Source organism: Phasianus colchicus, chromosome 11 (assembly GCF_987193195.1).
Source record: "Phasianus colchicus chromosome 11, bPhaCol1.hap1.1, whole genome shotgun sequence".
NCBI lineage: Eukaryota > Metazoa > Chordata > Aves > Galliformes > Phasianidae > Phasianus > Phasianus colchicus.
Window position 1 is genome coordinate 3,349,642 of NC_143446.1, and position 19,318 is coordinate 3,368,959.

The window sequence follows — 19,318 nt, forward strand, 5'->3', positions numbered from 1 at the left end:
CGAGCCGGCGGGGCGCAGGGCACCGCCTGGCGGCCGCGGGCGGTACGCGACGCCGATTGGCGGCCGGGCCCGAAGGGGCGGGGTTTTCTCCTCCGCCCTCGGCCGCGCCCCGCGCGCCCACCGCCTCCCGTCGGGGCGGCCGCCCATTGGCCGCGCGTGCCCGCGCTCGGCGGCTCGGGGGCGCGCGCGCGCGCAGGGGGTCGGCGGCGCATGCGCGGGGCGACGGGGTCGGCGGCGACGGCGGCGCGGGGCTGATGGCGGCGGAGGCGGCGCTGCGCTGAGGAGCGGTCCCGCCCGGCCCGCCATGGGCAACGAGGCCAGCCTGGAGGGCGGCGGCGCCGACGGGCACCCGCCCTCCGCCGCCGCGGCCCCGCCGCCGCCCGCCGCCGGCCCCGCCGCCTCCAAATCGCCTTCAGCACCGGGCGGCGGCGGACAGCTCCCGGGGCCCGCGCCCGCCCCCGCCCCGCCCGCAGCCAGGTCAGAGCGCGGGGCCCGGCGGCGCGGGGCGGCGGGGAGCGGCACGAGGGGGGTGTGTGCAACCGTACGGGTGTGTGTGCAGCCCTACGGGTGTGTGTGCAACCGTACGGGTGTGTGTGCAACCGTACGGGTGTGTGTGCAACCGTACGGGTGTGTGTGCAGCCCTACGGGTGTGTGTGCAGCCGTACGGGTGTGTGTGCAACCGTACGGGTGTGTGTGCAGCCCTACGGGTATGTGTGCAACCGTACGGGTGTGTGTGCAGCCCTACGGGTGTGTGTGCAGACCTACGGGTGTGTGTGCAGCCTTACGGATGTGTGTGCAGACCTACGGGTGTGTGTGCAGCCTTACGGATGTGTGTGCAGCCCTACTGGTGTGTGTGCAACTGTACGGGTGTGTGTGCAGACCTACGGGTGTGCGTGCAGACCTACGGGTGTGTGTGCAGACCTACGGGTGTGCATGGGTGGAGGTGTGTGGGGCACAGGAGCACCAGAGCAGGTGTGCACGCGGGGCGTGGGTGGGGTGCCGATGTGGAGCAAACCGTAGGTGTGCATGGGGAGCAGGTGCACGGGGTGTAGGTGTGCAAGCTGTGTGTGTGTGCAGGGCGTGCAGGAGCAAAGCGTAGGTGCAGGTGTGCACGGTGTGCAGGGGCACGAGGCATGGACGTGCATGCAGGGCACGGGAGCATGCAGGGTGTGGGTATGTATAGGTGCAGGTGTGTTCTGGGCACAGGAGTGGTGCAGGCACACGGGGTGCAGGTGTGGGGCCAGGCAACGTGTGGGTGCACGGTGGGTGTAGAGTCAGGGAGTGTGGGCACATGGGGTTGCAGGCACGCAGGGTGTGCGTGGATGCACGGTGGGGTGCACGCTTGGTGGGTGCAGGAGGTGCTTTGCTTGCAGGTTGGGGGGTGCAGGCAGGCAGGGAGAGCCAGCATGTTGGGGGCTGGCATGGGCTATGGCGTGTGGATGGGAACGGAGTGCCGTTATGCAACGTGCAGCCCCGTGGTGCCAAGCTGGTGGTGCCGTGCTTGTAGGGTGACGCTTTGGGAACGGGTGGCTGGGGGTGTCCCTTTAAAAAGCAGACCCTAAAATATCATCATCCTCTTGAGAAAAGGAAAGGTGAAGGGCAGAAAGTTGCATGGAGGGATGCAGTGGGGCCCTGCAGCTCTGCTCCTTTTGGCCCCAGTGCTGCTCCCTGGAATGGGAGCGCTGCTGGGCTCAGCGTGGTGCCCCACTGCTCTGAGCCAGCTCTGTGCCAGCTCCCATAGAGACAGCGTGAGAAAATAACCCCCCAGGGGGTATTTTGTCCCTTTCCCTTTCCGTTTTCCCATTTCTGTTGCTGAAAAATCTCCGACTCCTCAGCCTCCCACTCTCTTCCAGCCATAACTTGTTCGTAGGCTGCTCGTGACACTTCAAGATTAAATGCTGGCACAAAAGGGAGGGTGCTGTGGGGGGGCATGGGGGGTGTTTTCCTCCCTCCTTACCTCCCTTCCTCGTTGGGGCTGTGCTGGGTTCCCCAGCTGAGGGCGGAGGCCCTATGGCAGCTTTATGGGAGCAGGAACGTGGCAGGGCCTGGCGTGGGGTTGTGCTCTGCCTTTCTGGTGAGCTGTGAGTGGTTCCAACATTGGAGCCCGGCTATGGGTGCACTAAGGGACCCCTGGGTGGATGTCAGGGTCCAGCACAGCTCTCAGCCCCATTGCCACCAGCAGGGCTGGACCACGCTGTGTCCCTACTGTTCTGCACCATGGGATGGAGCACCCTGAGCCCATGCACCAGCCCTACAGAGCCATGGGGCACTGGCTGTGGGTGCAGGGCTCCTGCAGTAGGGCTGGTCCATGAGCAGGGCATGCAGTGCTGGAGTCCCCATGGAGAGCTGTGCAGAGGGTGAGTTGCTGCTTGGGGTTGCATCCCTGAGTGGGGATTTCCAGCACAGAGTGATAGCAAGAGGAGGCTCCGAGCACAGTGCTGGGGTGATGCTGCCTGGTGCAGCCCTATGCTGGTCACTGCTGGCTGCTAACACGGATCTGCCTATCTCTTAGGAATCGAAGTAATGTTTTCCTGCCTCTTGCTCACCATAAGGCTGGTGCTCTAGAGAAGTCTGCTGTGCTGCTGTGCTAAGTAAGCACATCTGTGTTTGTATGAAGCGTTTGGAGCATCAGGAGTGCCAGTGCTGGGGTTAGGTGGGGAGAAGACCAGGTCTGCAGGATTTCAAGCTCATAAAACTTGTGCGAGTGTCATGTCAAAAGAGCACAGAATGGCTCACTTGGCTGATGGAGGCAAAATATTTGCTGTGTTAGACACAGCAGCTCCACGGCCCTGGGTGTGGGTGCACCCTGGGGTGCTGGCTGCCTCCTGAGCTCTCCTGTGAGTGTGCTCGTCCATATCCACAGTGCTCAGCACTCACTGTCCGTGCCTCTATTTCCAAAACAAACACACAGACCTGCAGTCTGCCTGCTGGGTTCGAGTTTCCTGTGGCTGGAAGGAGCCCCTGCAGGCGATGCTGCCCACCCTTAGCTTTGCTGTGCCCAGGGCTCATGCTGCACGGCTTCTGCTGGCTCTCCCCCACCCCGTGGATCCAATGCTCCATCCCACATCCGTGCATGTGGGGTTTGGCATTGGTAGTGCAGCTCGGGGAGCTTTGGAGGGTGCCTGGTGTGCGTGCAGCTGAATGCAAAGATTGGATTGTCACGTTCTCAGCTGCAGACAGAGCAGAGCAGAGCAGAGCAGAGCTGCTCTCTGCCGCTCCCAGGGTTCACCTCCCCAAATCCGCGTGCTCTGGAATGCACTTTTTTCCACTTCAGTATGAAAGATGAGATTACTTTTAATTTCTTTTCTTCCAGTCTTATTTACATCAACTGTTATTTGGCTCCACAGCTGGGCTGAGGAACCGTGGGAGCTCTCACCCGTTTGTCATGAAGCCCACAGACTGATGTCTTTAAACGCACCTATTAATCTTCTTAGGGAGACAGTGGTTGTTTGGCTGGGGGGGGAGGGAGCGTTCCTTCTTGCTTTTCTTTCTTTAAACACTAAAATCTGAGTTAAGAGGCAAAGCTGATGGCTTGGAGCCTTCCCAGGTACGTCTGTGGTGTGGCCGTGCAGTGATTGCAGCACGTGCTGATGTTCGGTGGTGTTGCTGTGGGTTGGCAGCTTGCTGTATGTGTGTCCTGCTCTGTGCTGCTTGGCCAAGCTTGTGGCATCCAGCAGGTCCTCATGAGAAGAGGTGGTAACAGCTGGATAGGTTTTAGTAAGAAAGCTGTTTTCCTGGATAGTGAGGAGCCTGCAAGGAAGGTGCACCTGATGGTCAAAGGATGGTCTGGTGTGCTTTCCTTGAGATACATTGGTTTTTCCCATGTTTCCTTACCAGCTCTGTCTCACATCCACGAGATCTGGGACTCCTTTTCACAGCACAGTTCCATGTTGGACAGGGCAGGGGTGGCTATTGACCCCACAACTGCCCTGCCATTGGTCCAGGGAGCTGCCAGGCCTTGGGTCTGTCCCTCAGACCGTGCAGACCTCCTCTCCTCGGCATGCATGCTGCAGGAGCATCACCAGAGGATGGTGAGCTGGGCATCCTCCTGCCTCCAGCACGCCCCTGTGTGCCAGATGTCTGCAGCAGATACGGAGCACAACGTGTCAGGGCTGTATGGCTGCCTTCTCCAGTGCACCCGACGTTGCTGTATGTGAGGGAGCAGCACCGGGTTCTGCTTGCAGCACTGCACAGCGCCCTGTGCTGCTCAGCGCCTGCCCCTCTTTAGGGCAGCTCTTTGGTCTTAAAGAGTGGAAATTTCCACGCCAGTCTCCTGTCTTCCTGCATGTCGTGCTGCTGTTTGCTTGGGTCCAGCAGCAGAGCTCTGCTGTTCTCTCCTAAACCCTTGGTGACTTTATTAGACATGGATTTGACTGGCTTCATTCAATTATAATAGAGCATCAGTCCTTGTTTGAGCAGGGAAGATGGTCTGTATTCCTAAGTTATCCTTCAGCTTAGCCTGGGAGAAATGGTGTCCAGAAAAATCACTGGGAGAAAACTCAAGCAGCTTCTCTAAAGGAGTTCTCTTCTACTTTGTCTGTGTGCCTCTCTTGTCTCAAAGCATCTCCGCGCTGTGCTGCTTATTAGATTAGGATCTGATTCCTCTTGGCCGTACCACCCAGTTTCAGGAAACCAGTGTCGATAATTGCCAGCTTCATTTTACTTTTAATCAACTAAAAACGCCATCCAAAACACTCTGAATTAACAAATTATCACGTCTGTCTTTTTCTTCAAAACGCACAAACGCACTCAGATAGCTGCTTTGTGTTGCAATAGAACCATGGGATCACCCAGGTTGGCAAAGACCTCTGGGACCACCCAGCCCAGCCATCCTCCCACCACCAACACTCCACGTCCTGCACTGCCGCGTCCCCAAGGCTCTTGGACACCTCCAGGTGACCCCACCGCCTCCCTGGGCACTTTAGCTTGAGATATTGAAGTTGATGGATTCTCTTTTTGTTATTGGTAATGCATTTATTCATTAGTTTTCCTTGCCTTCCTATTGTAAATATCACATTTGCACGCACAAATATTCATTCCTTCTGAGTTTGGTTTGCTGTTTGTGCTCGGGCTCCTGATTCACATCTCCTGGAGCCACGAGGTGCCACCCCCCAGGATAAGCAAACCTCAGCACTCACAGCCCACTGCAGCCTGATGGCCTCTTCCCCATCCATGGGACCAGAGCTTCAAGGTGGGAGCACCTTCTGCAGGAGAGGGGTTTCCAACAACCACAGCCTGAATGAAGCTCTCAGCAGAAGGTGCTTGGTGGGTGTGGATCCCTCCTCCTTGCAGGGTTGGTTTTCCCCAGCATCCTGGTGACGTGGGCAGTGCTCAGAGCTCTTTGTGGAGGACATCACTGAATCCTTAGAGTTGGAAGGGACCCTTTAAGGCCATCTGGTCCAACCCCCTGCAGTGAGCAGGGACACCCACAGCTCCATCAGTGCTCAGAGCCCTTCCAGCCTGAGCTTGGCTGTTTCCAAGGACTTGGACACCACCACGTCTCAACAGTGTCTATCCCCATTGCCTCAAGCCCTGCTGAAATGATGTCCTCTCTCTATTGCTCTTCCACACCTTAAATGTCATCTCTCTTGGTGGCACGAGGCAATGAAGACCAATAGAGGATGCAAAGGCATGGGGAGAAGTCAGAAGGACAATGACAGGATGGACAAAGACGTGACTGGGGGGTGGTAAAAGGGTGCCACTTTTTCATGGATGGAAAACAAACGAATGAATTTGGTTGGCTGCAGTCCTTGATGTGTCCCAGCACCTCGCTGCCTCTACCCACAGCCCACGGCACGGCCAGCATCATTTCCTCTCATCCTGCCAGCACCGGGGCTGTTTTAGCAGGGTTTTCTTCCCTTTTTCTAAAAATATAGGTTGGTTTCTTTCTGGTATGTCATTACTGCCTCTTTTTTAAGAGTGCTTCTCTTCCCGATGGATCTTCCTATTTTTTGTGCCTGAAGTGAATGTTGTTTCTCGTTCCGGGCTGAGTTCAGTTGACTCAAGCTGTCACGGAGATGGATAATGATACATTTTTTGCATCAGCTTTTAATTCTGGAACACGGATGGAACTCATCCAAAATAGAGCCCTACAGTCTTCCTGGCTTCTCAATGGCAGAATGCAAAGCTATTGCTGCCGGGTGGGGGTTGGAGGAGCGTGGGGAGCTGTAGGTGCTGCAGAAAGGACATCCAGCATGGTGCTGGTGGAGCCGACCCCGAGCTGTGCACAGTGGGCAGCAGCTGCAGCAATGCCTCCAGACCCTGGACTGGATGGAGCCTGAAGCTCCAAGAAAAAAAAAAAAAACAGAGCTTTGTGCCACTCTCCGGGGCGGGGGCAAAACCATCAGCAATTTGAGGGAACGCGCTGCTCTGCTCTTCCTTTTGAATTGCTTTCCAGAATGTGATTTTCCCAAAATAACTTAATTGCGGCTTTTTGTTTGTTGGTTTTATTTATTTATTTATTTATTTATTTCCTTTGTAGAATGTTCTATATTTGTTGATGAGCATTAAATTGACGTTTTCTGAGAACTGTCCAAAATGGCTTCAAGAACTCTTGTGCAGTGGCAGTGCCTCCTTTGGAGCCCATCGCTGTGCATGGTTACGGAGTCACATCCTGTGTGTTACTCTGCATTTTTGGATTTCACTATCCATTCCAACAGAGCTTTCTGAAGCTCTCTGTGTTAGGCTTTAGGATACGCTGAATAAATATCCCTACCTGCTTCCTTGCCACGCCATTCCTGAGCACAGCCCACTTCTCCCTTGGCAGAACTTGGAGAATGCTCCCATGTCAAGAACTGACCGCTCTCCTCCATGCCAGGATTCCAAGTCTTAAACCACGAGATGGCTTCCTTTTATTTGCCCATGTCTCCCTCCGTTTTTTCCCCTTATTTCTTTCTAACATCCATTGACTTGGCCAAAAGCTGTCTGCAAGTGGAAGGGCGCTCATCACCTTTTGCTCTTTGGCTTCTTTGCACAGCCCCGACAGAAGTGCAAGACATGAGTTCTGAAAGCTGGTGGATGGACGGCACCTCCTGCGCTGCTTCCAATTCCTTGTTAGCACACCTTTTCTGAGCAAAAACCACGTGTCTGCCAGTTAGAGTGACTCAACCATCTGGGTTGGGAAAGTCCTTCAGGTTCTTCAGGTCAAGCCGACCTGCTCAGCCCATCACCAAACCATGTCCCGGGGGAGGCACCATCCCTGTGGGTGTCTGAGAGCTGTGGGGATGTGGCACTGAGGGACGTGGGCGGGTGGTTGGACTGGTTGATCTCAGAGTTCTTTGCCAATCCCAATGACTCTGTGATCCACCTGACTCTCAGCCGCGTCTGCGCTGCTTTGGTGGTGCACCAGGAGAGGCGCATCGCTTCGGTGCGCTTTGCATCTCAGGAGGGTGGAGCAGCCCCAGAGCACGGAGCTGCACAGAATGGGGTTTTTCCACTGCTCACAAAAGTAATTCATTAAACACCGTGGCCTTTCACAGGAGCGCGTGTGTTGGCATCTAATAAAATCCCCTCTGACAGTTCCCCGTCGCTGCTTCTTGTCTTCTGCTTTGCTGTCTGTTCCCTAACCTCTCCGGAGCAGAATTGTTGTCAGCTTTGTGGCATTTGCTGGTTTTAAAGCCCTCCAGTACACACAGCTCCAGCACGAAATCCATCCTGCGTGGCCATAAGTGTAATTAAGCACTTGTATTTGCGACGGTGCCGATTTTGAATTGTGTGGCTGCTGCCTGTTTTTAGCAGCTCAGAATCTAACGCAGAACTCCCCACCTCAGATGCGTTTTCGGGGCCGCGAAGCTGTCGGCTGCAATGTTCCCCAGCCCTGCAGATGTCTGAGCGAACCCCGTGCTGTTTCACTGGGAGTACAACTCCTCCTGCTCCGCTCCCTCCTCGCTCCTAAATAGGTTATATTCGCTGATTCTTAAAATCAGTCATGTGGATGCTCACATCAGGTTTCAGTCAAACCAAGTAGGTCAAATCTGCGCTCGTAGCGGAGCAGCTCCAGTCCCTGCTTGCTCACCAAGCCTCCATCTTCTAGCTGTCCGCATCCACACGTTTCCTCGCTTCTCATGCTGTATCTTGGTTTGCTATCTTCTCATCCCATAGGTTTTGTTGTGGGGTCAAGCGTTTTCCTTCTTTCTTTCTTGGCAGAAGAGCTGTGCTTATCCCCAGGGCTCACTGTCCCCAGGGCTAACCTTGGTGCGGACCCAAAGCTGAGGCTGAAGTCAGGGGATATCTGCTTCCCCTGCTCCCTTGAGCCCCTCCACGCGCCATATCAGGTGCCCCAATCAGGAGCTAGCTTGAGTTAGGTTGGAGCCATTCTCTTCCACTGCCTTACCCTGCAACAGAGTGCTGTGCCAATGGAATGGGATGGGATGGGGGTTGTGGACTGCCCTCCTGCATTGCTTTCACCCTTCCTAAAGCTGATGACATCTCTTCACTTGATGACAAATCATGTTTGTGTGGAATGGAAGTCTAACCAGCACAGGTAGAACGTAGTAGAGGCTGCGTTGGGGGAGCTGTGGCTGTGCAGAGGCAGTGCAGCCCCCACCTAACTGGGGGAATGCTGCAGCACTGAGGTGCCTCAATTTAATTGTCCTGAGGGCATCCTTAGAAATGGACACGGCTCCATCAGCATCTGCAGCTGCTGGCAGGCCAGTATTCCCAGATGGACAGCGACTTTCTGAGCCCACATCAGCCCTGTCATCAGCAGCACAGGGCTGACGATGTGCAGGGTGGTGCTGGAATGGACAGATAGTGCCCATACCTGGTGTAGGGAATCTGCTTTGGCAGGGGGTTGGACTCGATGATCTCTGGAGGTCCTTTCCAACCCCTATGGTTCTGTGATTGCACATCTGCGTGCTCCCACACCTCCATCTCCTGCACAGAGCTCTCCTTTCACACAAGGAAAGCGCTTGACCGAGACGAGGCGGGCACCCAGCACTGCTGACAGCAGTGTTGCCAGCTGCAAAATGCAGAGAACTACCAATACCAAATGCTTCTCCCTTTGGAAAACCAGGCTTCAATCCATAAATTCCCAAAGTGCTGTTTTAATATTTATTTTCATCCGAGTTCCTATGGCTGTGGCAATGTGCGCTTTCAATTTCATTAGTTTTATGCATCGAACTTCCCTCTTTAAACCCTCATAAGGTCAGGCCCTGCTTGGGTAAATCATCAATTTATTACATTTGAGATTCCGGGTAATACTTTTCCTCAACCTGCTGCGGATGGCAGTGAGGGCAGCGGAGCTTCCACCTGCATGAGAAATACTCGTGGGTGTTGCTGATAAGCTCCGGATTACGGGGGGTTTGGGTGACAGAATTCTGACATCCACTTCTCCCACCCGTAAGCGATGCGCCCCAGGCTCTGCACGGCACGGGGTGGGGCATGCAGGGCTGCATCTCGGGCACAGAGATCAGGTGAGGGCTAAATCCGACGTCGGGCAGCACGGGAAGCCGTGTGCTGGTGGGGGATGCAGAGCCACTAAGCTCTTTAATGGCGCTGTCCTTGGGAGTATCATGGGAGCTGGCAGCTAAAGCCCCTGCATCTTCTGGGGAAGGAAGGAGGTGGCGTCGCTGCGGTGAGGATGGGGAAAAGTGGTCGGACAGTCATAGAATCACAGTATGGTTGGGACGGAGGGAACCCCACCCCGTGGTGCTGCCCTCCAGCTCAGGCTGCCCAGTGCCCCTCCATGGCACATACTTACCCGTATGTGTTTTACTGGCATTTCAGCACGCCGAGGAGACCGGAGCAGCTGGACCACGCGGCTGGACAGCGCTCGGCACCGCCCTCCCTGGCGCAGGACTCCGAAAGCCCCCGTGAGATGCGTGGCCGCGGGCAGGCAGAGGGACCCCGCAGGACGCTGCAGGTGGATGCCCACAGCCAGAGAGCCAGACGGTCACCCTCGGCCTCTCCGGAGCGGGGCAGCACTCCCACCTCACCCTACTCACTGCCCCAGATCGCTCCCCTGCCCAGCAGCACCCTCTGCCCCATCTGCAAGACGACGGAGCTCACCTCGGCGCCCAGCCAGCCCAACTTCAATGCCTGCACCCAATGTCACAGCAAGGTCTGCAACCAGTGCGGCTTCAACCCCAACCCGCATCTCACTGAGGTAACATCTCTGCCATCCCAATTGGGCTTTTAAGCGCGAGGTTTTAGCAGCCCTGCCTGCAGCAGCAGGGTTGGAGCTTGATGATCCCTGAGTCCCTTCCAACCCAGGCCATTCTATGATTCTATGGTTGAAGCGTTATGGGCTGCCAGGGAGCGTGATGGTCACGTTTTCCTTTCTCCAAGATGCTGCACCTTTGCTTTTGGCAGCTGCAAAGCGTTAAAGGTGTTGTTCTTGCTGGCCAATCAGTGGATAATTGCTATAATATGAACTGCCATCTGGGGGGGGGGAGGAAGGTGTGTTAGTTAGGAGGACGTGCTGGGGCAGCCCAGAGGTTCTGTGTGCAGATGGGGCTTCTCAGTGGGATGTTGGGTGCTCGGTTGGGGTGGCCGTGAAGTTCTGGGGCCCAGCAGTGGGAGAAGTGGTTCTTGGTGCTTCCAGGATATGGTCATGGTGAGTAGTTTTGGGGTGAAGGAATTGATTCTGGCATTTCTCACCTGGGATAGTGTCACACTCTGCAGGTGGAGGTGTGAGGTGGGTGCATGGTGTCAGGCCCAACTGCAGCACAGGGCTCCCCATGCAGAGGTTCTGCTGGAGGTCCATGATGGGGTGGGAGGCAGCTGGAGGCTCTGGCCATGAATTTCCTGCGGGGTTCCTCTCTTAGGCTTAATGCTTCAGAAACTGGGGAAAGCAGCCATGTGACTTCAGGACATTAGGAAACAGGATTTGGGCACTCAGGTCAGCTGGATGCATGGGTTTTGTTAGAAGTGGTGAACAGTCCCCATTTGTCCCAACGACCAGAACTACAGTTTCTAAATGCCACTCTCTGGGAGGGGCTTTCCTGTCTGACCCCTTAAATCCAGGTGGTGCTGCAAGGCTGCTGCATGCTGTTCCTGGTGATTTATGCAGCCGTGCTTCCCTTCTGCTCACGTATATATTTTCATGTGAACACTTGATGGTTTTTACTCTGTGGCTGCAGTAGACGCATCTTTCCAACTTCTTTCTGCTTTCAAGGCTCATTAGTGGGATTCAATTATCGGGAACATCACATTTTCTAAGAAAGCTGAAACCAAGGAAACCAAAACTGTGTTTTACGCAGCAAATCCTCTTCTGCACGATCTGTGGGCTGCCAGAAACCACGAGTGGGGGGGGTGGGTAGGGGCAAGGCACTTTGACCCTGCTGTTGGGCGAGGCCTTGTGCTCCAAAGGATGTGCTCCAAAGGATGTGCATTTCTTCCAAACCACTTGTGTCTTTTTTCATTCCCATCTTTTTTTTTTTTTTTCCTTTCTCATATGGCTCAGCAGGCATTTGGTTTTCTAGGCGAGTGGTGCACGTATGCCATTGCAGTCAGCTGCTGGGGCACCTTGTGGTGTGTGTCTGTCCAATTGCTCATGGAGAGGTGCTATCTTCTATTTGGTTTCTACCTTCCAATTAATTGAGCATCAGCTCGTTCTCATCTCACAGGGCTGGGCAGACCCATCCCTGCCTGTGTTGCTTGTGGTTTGAAGTGTGGGTAATGGTATTCTTGCTCTAAAATAAGTGCTCCCACAGCTTTCCATTTTGTAACATAAGGATACATGAGTTTCCTCACTCATTCACTTATTTCTGAAGGTCAGAGCCCTTGCTGTATTTCAGGCAAAAGGAAACATGAAGCAGGGAGCAGTGATGGCATCGTTAAAGGCTGGTAGTGAAATGTGAAGAAGTTATGGAACGGAGTGGTAAAATCTATCAGTTTGCTCGCATGCCCATGTATGAAATCGGCTTTGGAATGGAGGTGCAGGATTCTAAACACCATCACCACCCACTCTGGTGGGATTATTCCTTCCCATTAAAACTTTTTTTCCCCTTAGTTTTCTTCTGTCTCACAGGGGCTGCTTTATTCTTTGGTCAGACAGTTCTGCCGGGTGCCAGGCAGAGCAATGCCATTAGAAAACCTTCTTTCCCTTCATCTTCTGCTTGCTGATGCTGCTCCCATGGCACCGTTCAGCTGAGTGATCCCGCAGCACATTCCTCTGATTGGATTTGCTCTGTTTGGTACAATGAGAGGAACCTGCAGGCATCCTATCTGTTGCTTGTGGCTTTGGAAGCGTCGCAGTCCATTGCTGATCTGAGGAACGAACGCCTGCGCTATTCTCTGAAGGTTTTTTGTTGGTGCTGTTTGTTTCTTTTCATTCATTCCCTCCCCCTCCCAAACAATACGAGGAGAACATTGACAAGAGGTTGGTTTTGATCTTAATCGAGAGCAGAGCTGCAGCGTTTCAATACGTGCTTTAATTTGAGCTGAAACGATGCTCACCGTGTCTAATGGGTTTGCTGGGGCTGTTTGGGGATTGCAGAGAATCCCAAAGTTCTTCCTTATGTTCCTGCGATGCTTTTCTCAACTGGGGATCGTGTTCATCAGACGTGGTTCATCAGTTTTGCAATGCACGTGGTACAACTTGATCTTTCCAAGTGGAAGGAGTGCATTTATGCACCTGCCTTCCCTTCCCATTGCCCTGCTCTTTGCTGTTGGGAATGTCTTTGCTGCATCAAGGAGGGAGAATGCCTACAGACCAATGGCCTTCCAGTGGAAGGGAGCGTATAAACAGGAGGGGCAACAGCTGTTTACGAGGGTGGGTAGTGATAGGACAAGGGGGGATGGTTTTAAACTGAGACAGGGGAGGTTTAGGTTAGATATCAGGAGGAAGTTTTTCAGCCAGAGGGTGGTGAGGCACTGGAACAGGTTGCCCAAGGAGGCTGTGGATGCCCCATCCCTGCAGGCATTCAAGGCCAGGCTGGATGTGGCTCTGGGCAGCCTGGGCTGCTGGTGGTGACCCTGCACATAGCAGGGGGTTGGAACTGGATGAGCATTGTGCTCCTTTTCAACTAGGCCATCCTATGAGGCAGTGTGAGTGCACTGAACAACTCCTTATGTTCTCATGACGTGAAAATATCAATGGAATCCTAAGCCTGTCTCTCTGCACCAACAGGTCATGCATGCCCTCACCTCTCCGTCCCCTTATCTCCGCACCAAGCCCTTGTTTTGTCTTGTATCTGCAATGCTGTGCCCGAGGATGTTTCTCTTATCTCCCAGTTGGACTTTTGTTTATTTATTTATGCTCTATCTTTTTCTAAATGGGGGTGATTAGCACTGAACAGAGCAGCTCATAGGAAGCTGCAGAGCGGCGCTTGCGCTTGCCCAGGCTTTCTAAATATAAATGACTTGCTTGCCTCTGCAGCCACTGCTGCAGACAGAGCAGGGGCTTCTGCAGCCACGCACGGGTTGTCTGCACGATGGATGGATGCATGGAGGGATGGACGGCCGCCCAAGTCAGAGCCAACAGCAACAAAAAAAGCTGATGAGTAATTCTGGCTGTTCCTCCCCATGTGCTGCCTTTCGCTCCTCTCTGCACAAACGTTTCCAATAATGAGAAATCCACTCGAAGCAAATGTCACCGTGCGACCGGCAGGGTGGTGGCTGCTGATGGATGGTGCTGGTGTTGCTGACGAGTGGGCTGTGGGAAGGCAGGTGATGCACTGCCCTGGGAGCAGACAGGGACCAAAGGAGAGAGCTGACAAACCCCTGTAAGTCAGGCTGTGGTGCTGCAGGGGCTGAGAGGCAGCCTGCTTTCTGCTCAGCATTTGCTTGCCTTGTCCCTGCCTGGTGTGACTGAGTGCTGCCTGCAGGACTGGGTGTTCTCCAGCTCCCACCTCATATGTCACTTCATTCCCTTCAAAAAGGAATCCAACCACAGACACGCTTTCCTCCATCACTGGGCTTCCAAAGGAGAACCCTGGCTGGGTGATGGACTGCCATGGTTGTGTTCTCCGGAGCAGCTTGGGGCAGGGTTGGTGGCTCCCTGTTTGTTTCTAAGCTGTGCTTATTTGCTCCCCGTTCTCTCCCTGGGACGTTCCAGTGCATGGAATGAGCAGCCCTGTGTCTGCAAGCAGTGTGGCAGTGGGTGAACCTGCTGAGGTGTTCCTCACAGCTCTGGCTTCAGCCCCGCAACCTGGCTGCCCCTGTTTGAAGGCCAGCATGCAGGGATGCGGTGCTAACTGGGCTATGAAAAGTGGTTATTTTAGCTCTGATTGAAATGCTGCTTTATCTAGATGGTAAACCTTTTGATTGGGGACAGCCGAAGGGTGGGATTTTACTGCTCTGGATTCAGTTGGTGTTGTAAATACGCCGTGCTGTTGGTTTGGCTTTCTTCTCCAGGAGCAATCAGTGTAACATTGTCAGAATGGCTCAATAGGGGAATTTGGAGAGGGAAATGTCATCCTGATGGGATAGGAACAAGAATGCTGCTGCCCAGTCTGTGGGACGACAGGTTTGCTGAGATGGGTTAAGGGAGGGGTGCAGTGCAGCCCTGCAGCAGCTGGAGACCAGTGTGGGGACAGCATTGCCCTGCTGGCTCTGTGACCATGTTTCTGCCCATGACACCCCAAGCACCCTCCTGGTTGTCCCACTGGCCGCCTGCTCCCTCCCCACAGCTCAGGCACCCTCCCTGCATGCAGTTCTGAGCCATGGGGCCAGATGCTCACTGCCAAGGATGGCTGGAAGCCTGCTAGGAGGAGACCTGCAGAGGGGCAGGACAGCACACATCAGTCTGACGAGAAGGAAGCTTTGGTGCCCCGTGCCCTTCTGATGAGCACGACGCACCATATTCCTGTTACTGGAAACAGAAGCACAAACGCTCGGGCTCCTGCGTTCAGCACAGTGTAGATTATTGTGAATCATCCAATATCCTTATCAGAGCGCTGCAGACGGTGTTTGCATCAGTCACAGCACGGCCTGCTATCAGAGTCGGTGGCAGCGCTCTTCCCATTTAATTGCTGCAAGCAAGCAGCTATTTGAAGCCCTGTCCCCGAAGAGCAAAAGAGCTTGTCACTGCATGTAACTGGACTTTGCAAGAAGTGTGGGCTCAGCACAAGTCCCCCACGAAGGATGCAAATGAATAGGCATGCACGTATAGGGCTGCACGAGGCTGGACGTGCTGGGGTTTGGTGTGGGGTTTGTTGGGGCTACAGGGTGGGAACCTCGAGGAGGATGGTTTGCTGTTTTTGTCTGGTGAAGTACTGCAGTGCACAAAGGTGTGGGCAGGCAGGGAGCTGCAGGTGCTGAGCTGCTGCAAGAGGAGAGGTGGCTGCAGCTCCTCGGGAGCACGGCTCCAAACCCAGCCCAACCTTGGCTCTGTCCACACGTTGTTCTGCTTGGTCCCTCACACGCCGTGAAGTGTTTCTGCCCTTGCTGCCATCCTGTGTTGCTCCATCCCATCTCCAGCACTTGCCTGCTGCACTTTCCCAATGCAACCGTCTTAAGCAGAGCGTGGTGCCCAGCAGGTCACATCCAGGTATGGTGGGAAGGACTTGTTGAAAGCCAGTGGTCTGTGGCACCAGCCTCTCTCAGCACCTGAGGGAGAGTTGAATTACCTGAATTTCTGGATTCCTCAGAAACCAGCATGCTTCTTGCTGGGAGAGGCTTGTCCTTGTGCCCTCCCTATTGAGAAACCTCTTGAGCCTTGAGAAGACCGAATATGTTGGAGCTTGGTTGAGCTCGGCACGCAACCACACGACCAGCTTGTGCACCATAACTCATTCTTCCAAACTCTACCTTGTGTTCTGATCTGCCATATTCATTTTCCAGATGAAATGATTGTGCCTTTCAGATTGGAGAGTGCTTTGAAAAATGTAACCAAACCGGCACACTGCTGCTGCCATCTGTCTTCTGAGCGGCTGCTGGGGTGCTGCTGCTTGCTGGCAGCAGACGATGGTTATTGCCATGGTGGATTAGGGGTTTGAAAACCACAGCACTTCTGAAGTTCTGCTTCCTGTAAGTACTCCTGGGTGCTGAGCTCTGGCTGGAGGCAGGTCTGCAGTGAGAGGTCCCAGGATGGGACTGCATTGAGGAGATGCTCCCTGGGGGCTGCGCACGGCCTTAGCAGCATCACTGTGGCGTGCCCCCCGCCTTCCCCACCCGTTATCCATATCCTCCACCTCCACCACTGCTTTCCTATCCCTGCAGAGTGCCAGGCAGGGGCTGTGTGGAGTGGTGCCCAAACAGACAAGCGTGTGGGCAGACAAAAGCTAATGGGAAGGCGGTGTTTATTTGGATGCAAAATGCTTTCTGCCTCGGTGCAGGATCCTGCTGCTTCCCTCTTGCTGATCCAGCCCTGCCTTGCAGCTCGTGTCTGGCTGCTCGTAGATCTGCTGCTGTTTGGCTGGAGCTTTGGCTGCGCAGCACCCAGAACTGAAAAGCTCTGCAAGATGCAGAGAGCAGCGCTTGCTGTTGCTCCCTGGTCTGACAGATGTGCTGTCGGTCAGAGCCCCTGTGGCTGGTGGTCACGCCTGAGCTGCCTCTGCTTGGAGCTGGGGCACTGGGACAAGATTTATGGTTTCTCTCCACAAGCGGTTCCTAATCGGCGTTTGGAGCTTGTAGTAAATCAAAGGGGAGGTGAAATCAGTTTGAATGATGCAGTTTGCTCTTCTTTATTTTCCATTTAGTCTGGATGGATGCGGTCCCCAGCCTGCACGAGGCATCCGCCAGCTCTGTGCTTTTTGGCTGGGGTGGCAGAGCTCAGAGCTGGGGGCTGCCTGGGGCTGGAGTGAGAATCACAGGACCATAGAGGTTGGGAGGGACCTGTGGCAACCACCTCATCCAACCCCATGCTAAAGCTCCTGCACGCCTTCTGCAGGGCACCCTCTTCCTGAACTAAAGGACGGGGCGCCCAGGCACCCACCCGGAGCAGTAGGCGAAAAGCTAAGGAACCAGAAAGACAGGAAATATGGCCTTTGGGCATTTTTCTTCTTCTTTTAAGTCCGTAGTATTTTTATTCTTCGTTTTTTTTTTCTCTTCTGTAGCAGTTTTTGGTTTTGCAATCAAGGATTCCACCCATCCTTTGAGCAGAATGTAGCCAGCTTGTGCTGTAAGCTCTGCTGGGGTTTCAGATGGGGCTGATGGGTTCTTCATACATCTCCCAAAGGCAAATGTCTGAGCTGGAAAGGAGCAGAGCTGGGTAACTTCGTGTTCTCTTTGTGTGATGCTGGAAGAGGACAACAAACTCTTCATCAGGAGGCATCCTGTGCAGCTTTCTGGAGCCTGCTGGTTAGATCCCCACAGCAAGCAGAAAAATGCTGATTTAAACGACCAGCTGGGAGAGGTGCTTCACAGTGTTGGTGTGGGGATGGCTCATCCAGACAGGTGCCTTGGGCAGGAACCTGCTCTCAGGCTGTTTTTATGGAATACCATTCATTCTTGTCTCTGGAGAAAGGAGCAGCAAGAAGTGGGCTTAAGCTGCAAGGAAGAATTAGGTTAATATTTTGGGACTGCTCTCTAACCATGAGGACAGTTAAGCTAAAGCCCTGCTATTCCCCCTTGCAGTGCCCACCCAGTAAATCCACAGCGGCTGGGAGGTGTAAGGACAGAATTAGACAGACATCTGTCGGGGGAGCAGGCACCTCCTGCAGGGCCCTCTGCTGCTGCAGGACACGAGGGTGAAGCCCTGCAGCCTTCAGCATGGGTTTGCTGGAGCCGAGCAAGGTGTCAGTACAACCCAAAGCCAGCAGCATCTCCTGGGAGAAGCAGGGTGCTGCAGAGAGCAGGCAGGGCTGGGCCCTTTGGATGGGGAAACCTGCCCACCTGTGCGATGGAGAATCCTGTGGGGTGCTTTCTTTTGAGTGCCCATCTCATTCTAGTTCTTCCTCATGGGGCTCTACTCTTTGAGCATGGTGAGTCCTGCCACCTTCCCTCCCCAGTGGTGCTCCTGCAGCACCAAGATGGCTCCTCCAGCCTTCTGTGCCCCACTGTGCTGCTCTGCAGCCTTTTAGCTGGATCGTGGTCACTTGGTGAAAGCCCTGGGGAGAACTGTGCAGCCCAGGTATCCAACAGGAGCAGGAGGGGAATGCACCAGTCCTACTTTGTGGCTGTCCAATTTGTTCAGTATTTGCATCCATTAAGCAGCACAGGGATCCAAACGAGGGCACAGACCATGTGAGTGATTTCTGACAAGATCAGCCCAACCATGGGTAGCACAAACTGCTGCTCTTTTGGCCAGTGCTAGAGAACAAGAGGCTGGTTTGGGTTTTGCTTTAGGTTGGTTGATCAAGTTGGCGTCCGTTGGTTGGGTTGGTTTTTGTTGGTTAATTGAGTGTTTTTGTTGGTTGGGTTGGTGTTGGTTGAGTTCATGTTGGTTGGATTTTTATGTTGATTGGGTTGGTTTTGGTTGATTGGGTTGGTTGTTTGGTTGGCTTTCTGATTGTTATCAGTTCTAGAACAGACCTTTTCACCCAGAATCATTCGTTACCCTGAGGAGCTCAGTGTAGGAAGACAGTACTTCACAGTGAGGGTGCTTAAGGTTCTCACATCATTAACCCTTATTTTCCCTCTTTTTACCACTTGTCCTCCCATCTCCAACCACTGCACACGCACACATCTGGCCACTATTGCTTGGGTTCCTGCTGTTCCCCTTCTGAAGTTTCTTGGTTGCCCAAGGCAGACTACAGAAGTTTGAAGGCTTCCTGCCCTGCAGAGCTCTTTTCTTATGTGCTTGTTGACCAAAGCTTGCTTCCAAGCACGGGGGGAAGTGTTACCTGTAAAAACCCTATCAGCTTTGGGGTATTGCAGGACCATCATATATCTTGCTTTTTCTTTCCTATGGCTGTAGGTTTGTGTTTCGCTGATGATGTGGCTAGCTGGATTGTGAATTATTCATGGCAGGGAACTTATCGTGTTTATCTGGAATAATTGTGTAATTAAATCTGTTTATGTATGTAAAGAGATTGTGCAGTGTCTTGTCTATCTTCAGGCCTTAAATGCTGTAAGTGCATTTATTACATACTGATTCATAGAATCATGGAGTCGTGGGATCATTTCAGTTGGAAGGGACCCTTAACGATCATCTGGTCCAACTCCCCTGCAGTGAACAGGGGCAGATGCTCATTCCAGCTGGCTCACTCAGAGGTGCATACTGCACTGGGGTAAGAGTGCACAGCTTGGCTGCTTCCTTATGGAGAGGATGGGAGGCCCCAGAGCAGTGTGTCTCTAAGGATACTTTGGGCTATTTATGCCCTGCCTGAGCACCAACATGAGCCCCCATGTCCCCAGGCTCCTCTGGACCGCTCCTTTGGTTGTGGAGAAGCCCAAGTGATGGGGACCCGCAGGCGTCCAACAGCGAGCCGCCTTGCTGCAGGGAGCTGTAATGGCAGCCAGGCCAGGCAGAGCCATCCATTACGCTTTCTGT

The 19,318-nt window shown here is 53.9% G+C and overlaps 1 protein-coding gene across 2 annotated transcripts in view; it reads left to right on the forward strand.

The window, feature by feature from the left end:
• The first annotated feature begins 304 nt into the window (after window positions 1-304).
• The window catches only part of BSN (bassoon presynaptic cytomatrix protein), a 56,515-nt gene continuing 37,501 nt past the window's right edge, over window positions 305-19,318 (forward strand). For both annotated transcript variants that reach the window (XM_031611702.2, XM_090147974.1), the window contains exons 1-2: window positions 305-477; window positions 9,727-10,105. In XM_031611702.2, coding sequence (XP_031467562.2) covers window positions 305-477; window positions 9,727-10,105 — 552 coding nt within the window. The remainder of the gene's footprint in view (window positions 478-9,726; window positions 10,106-19,318) is intronic.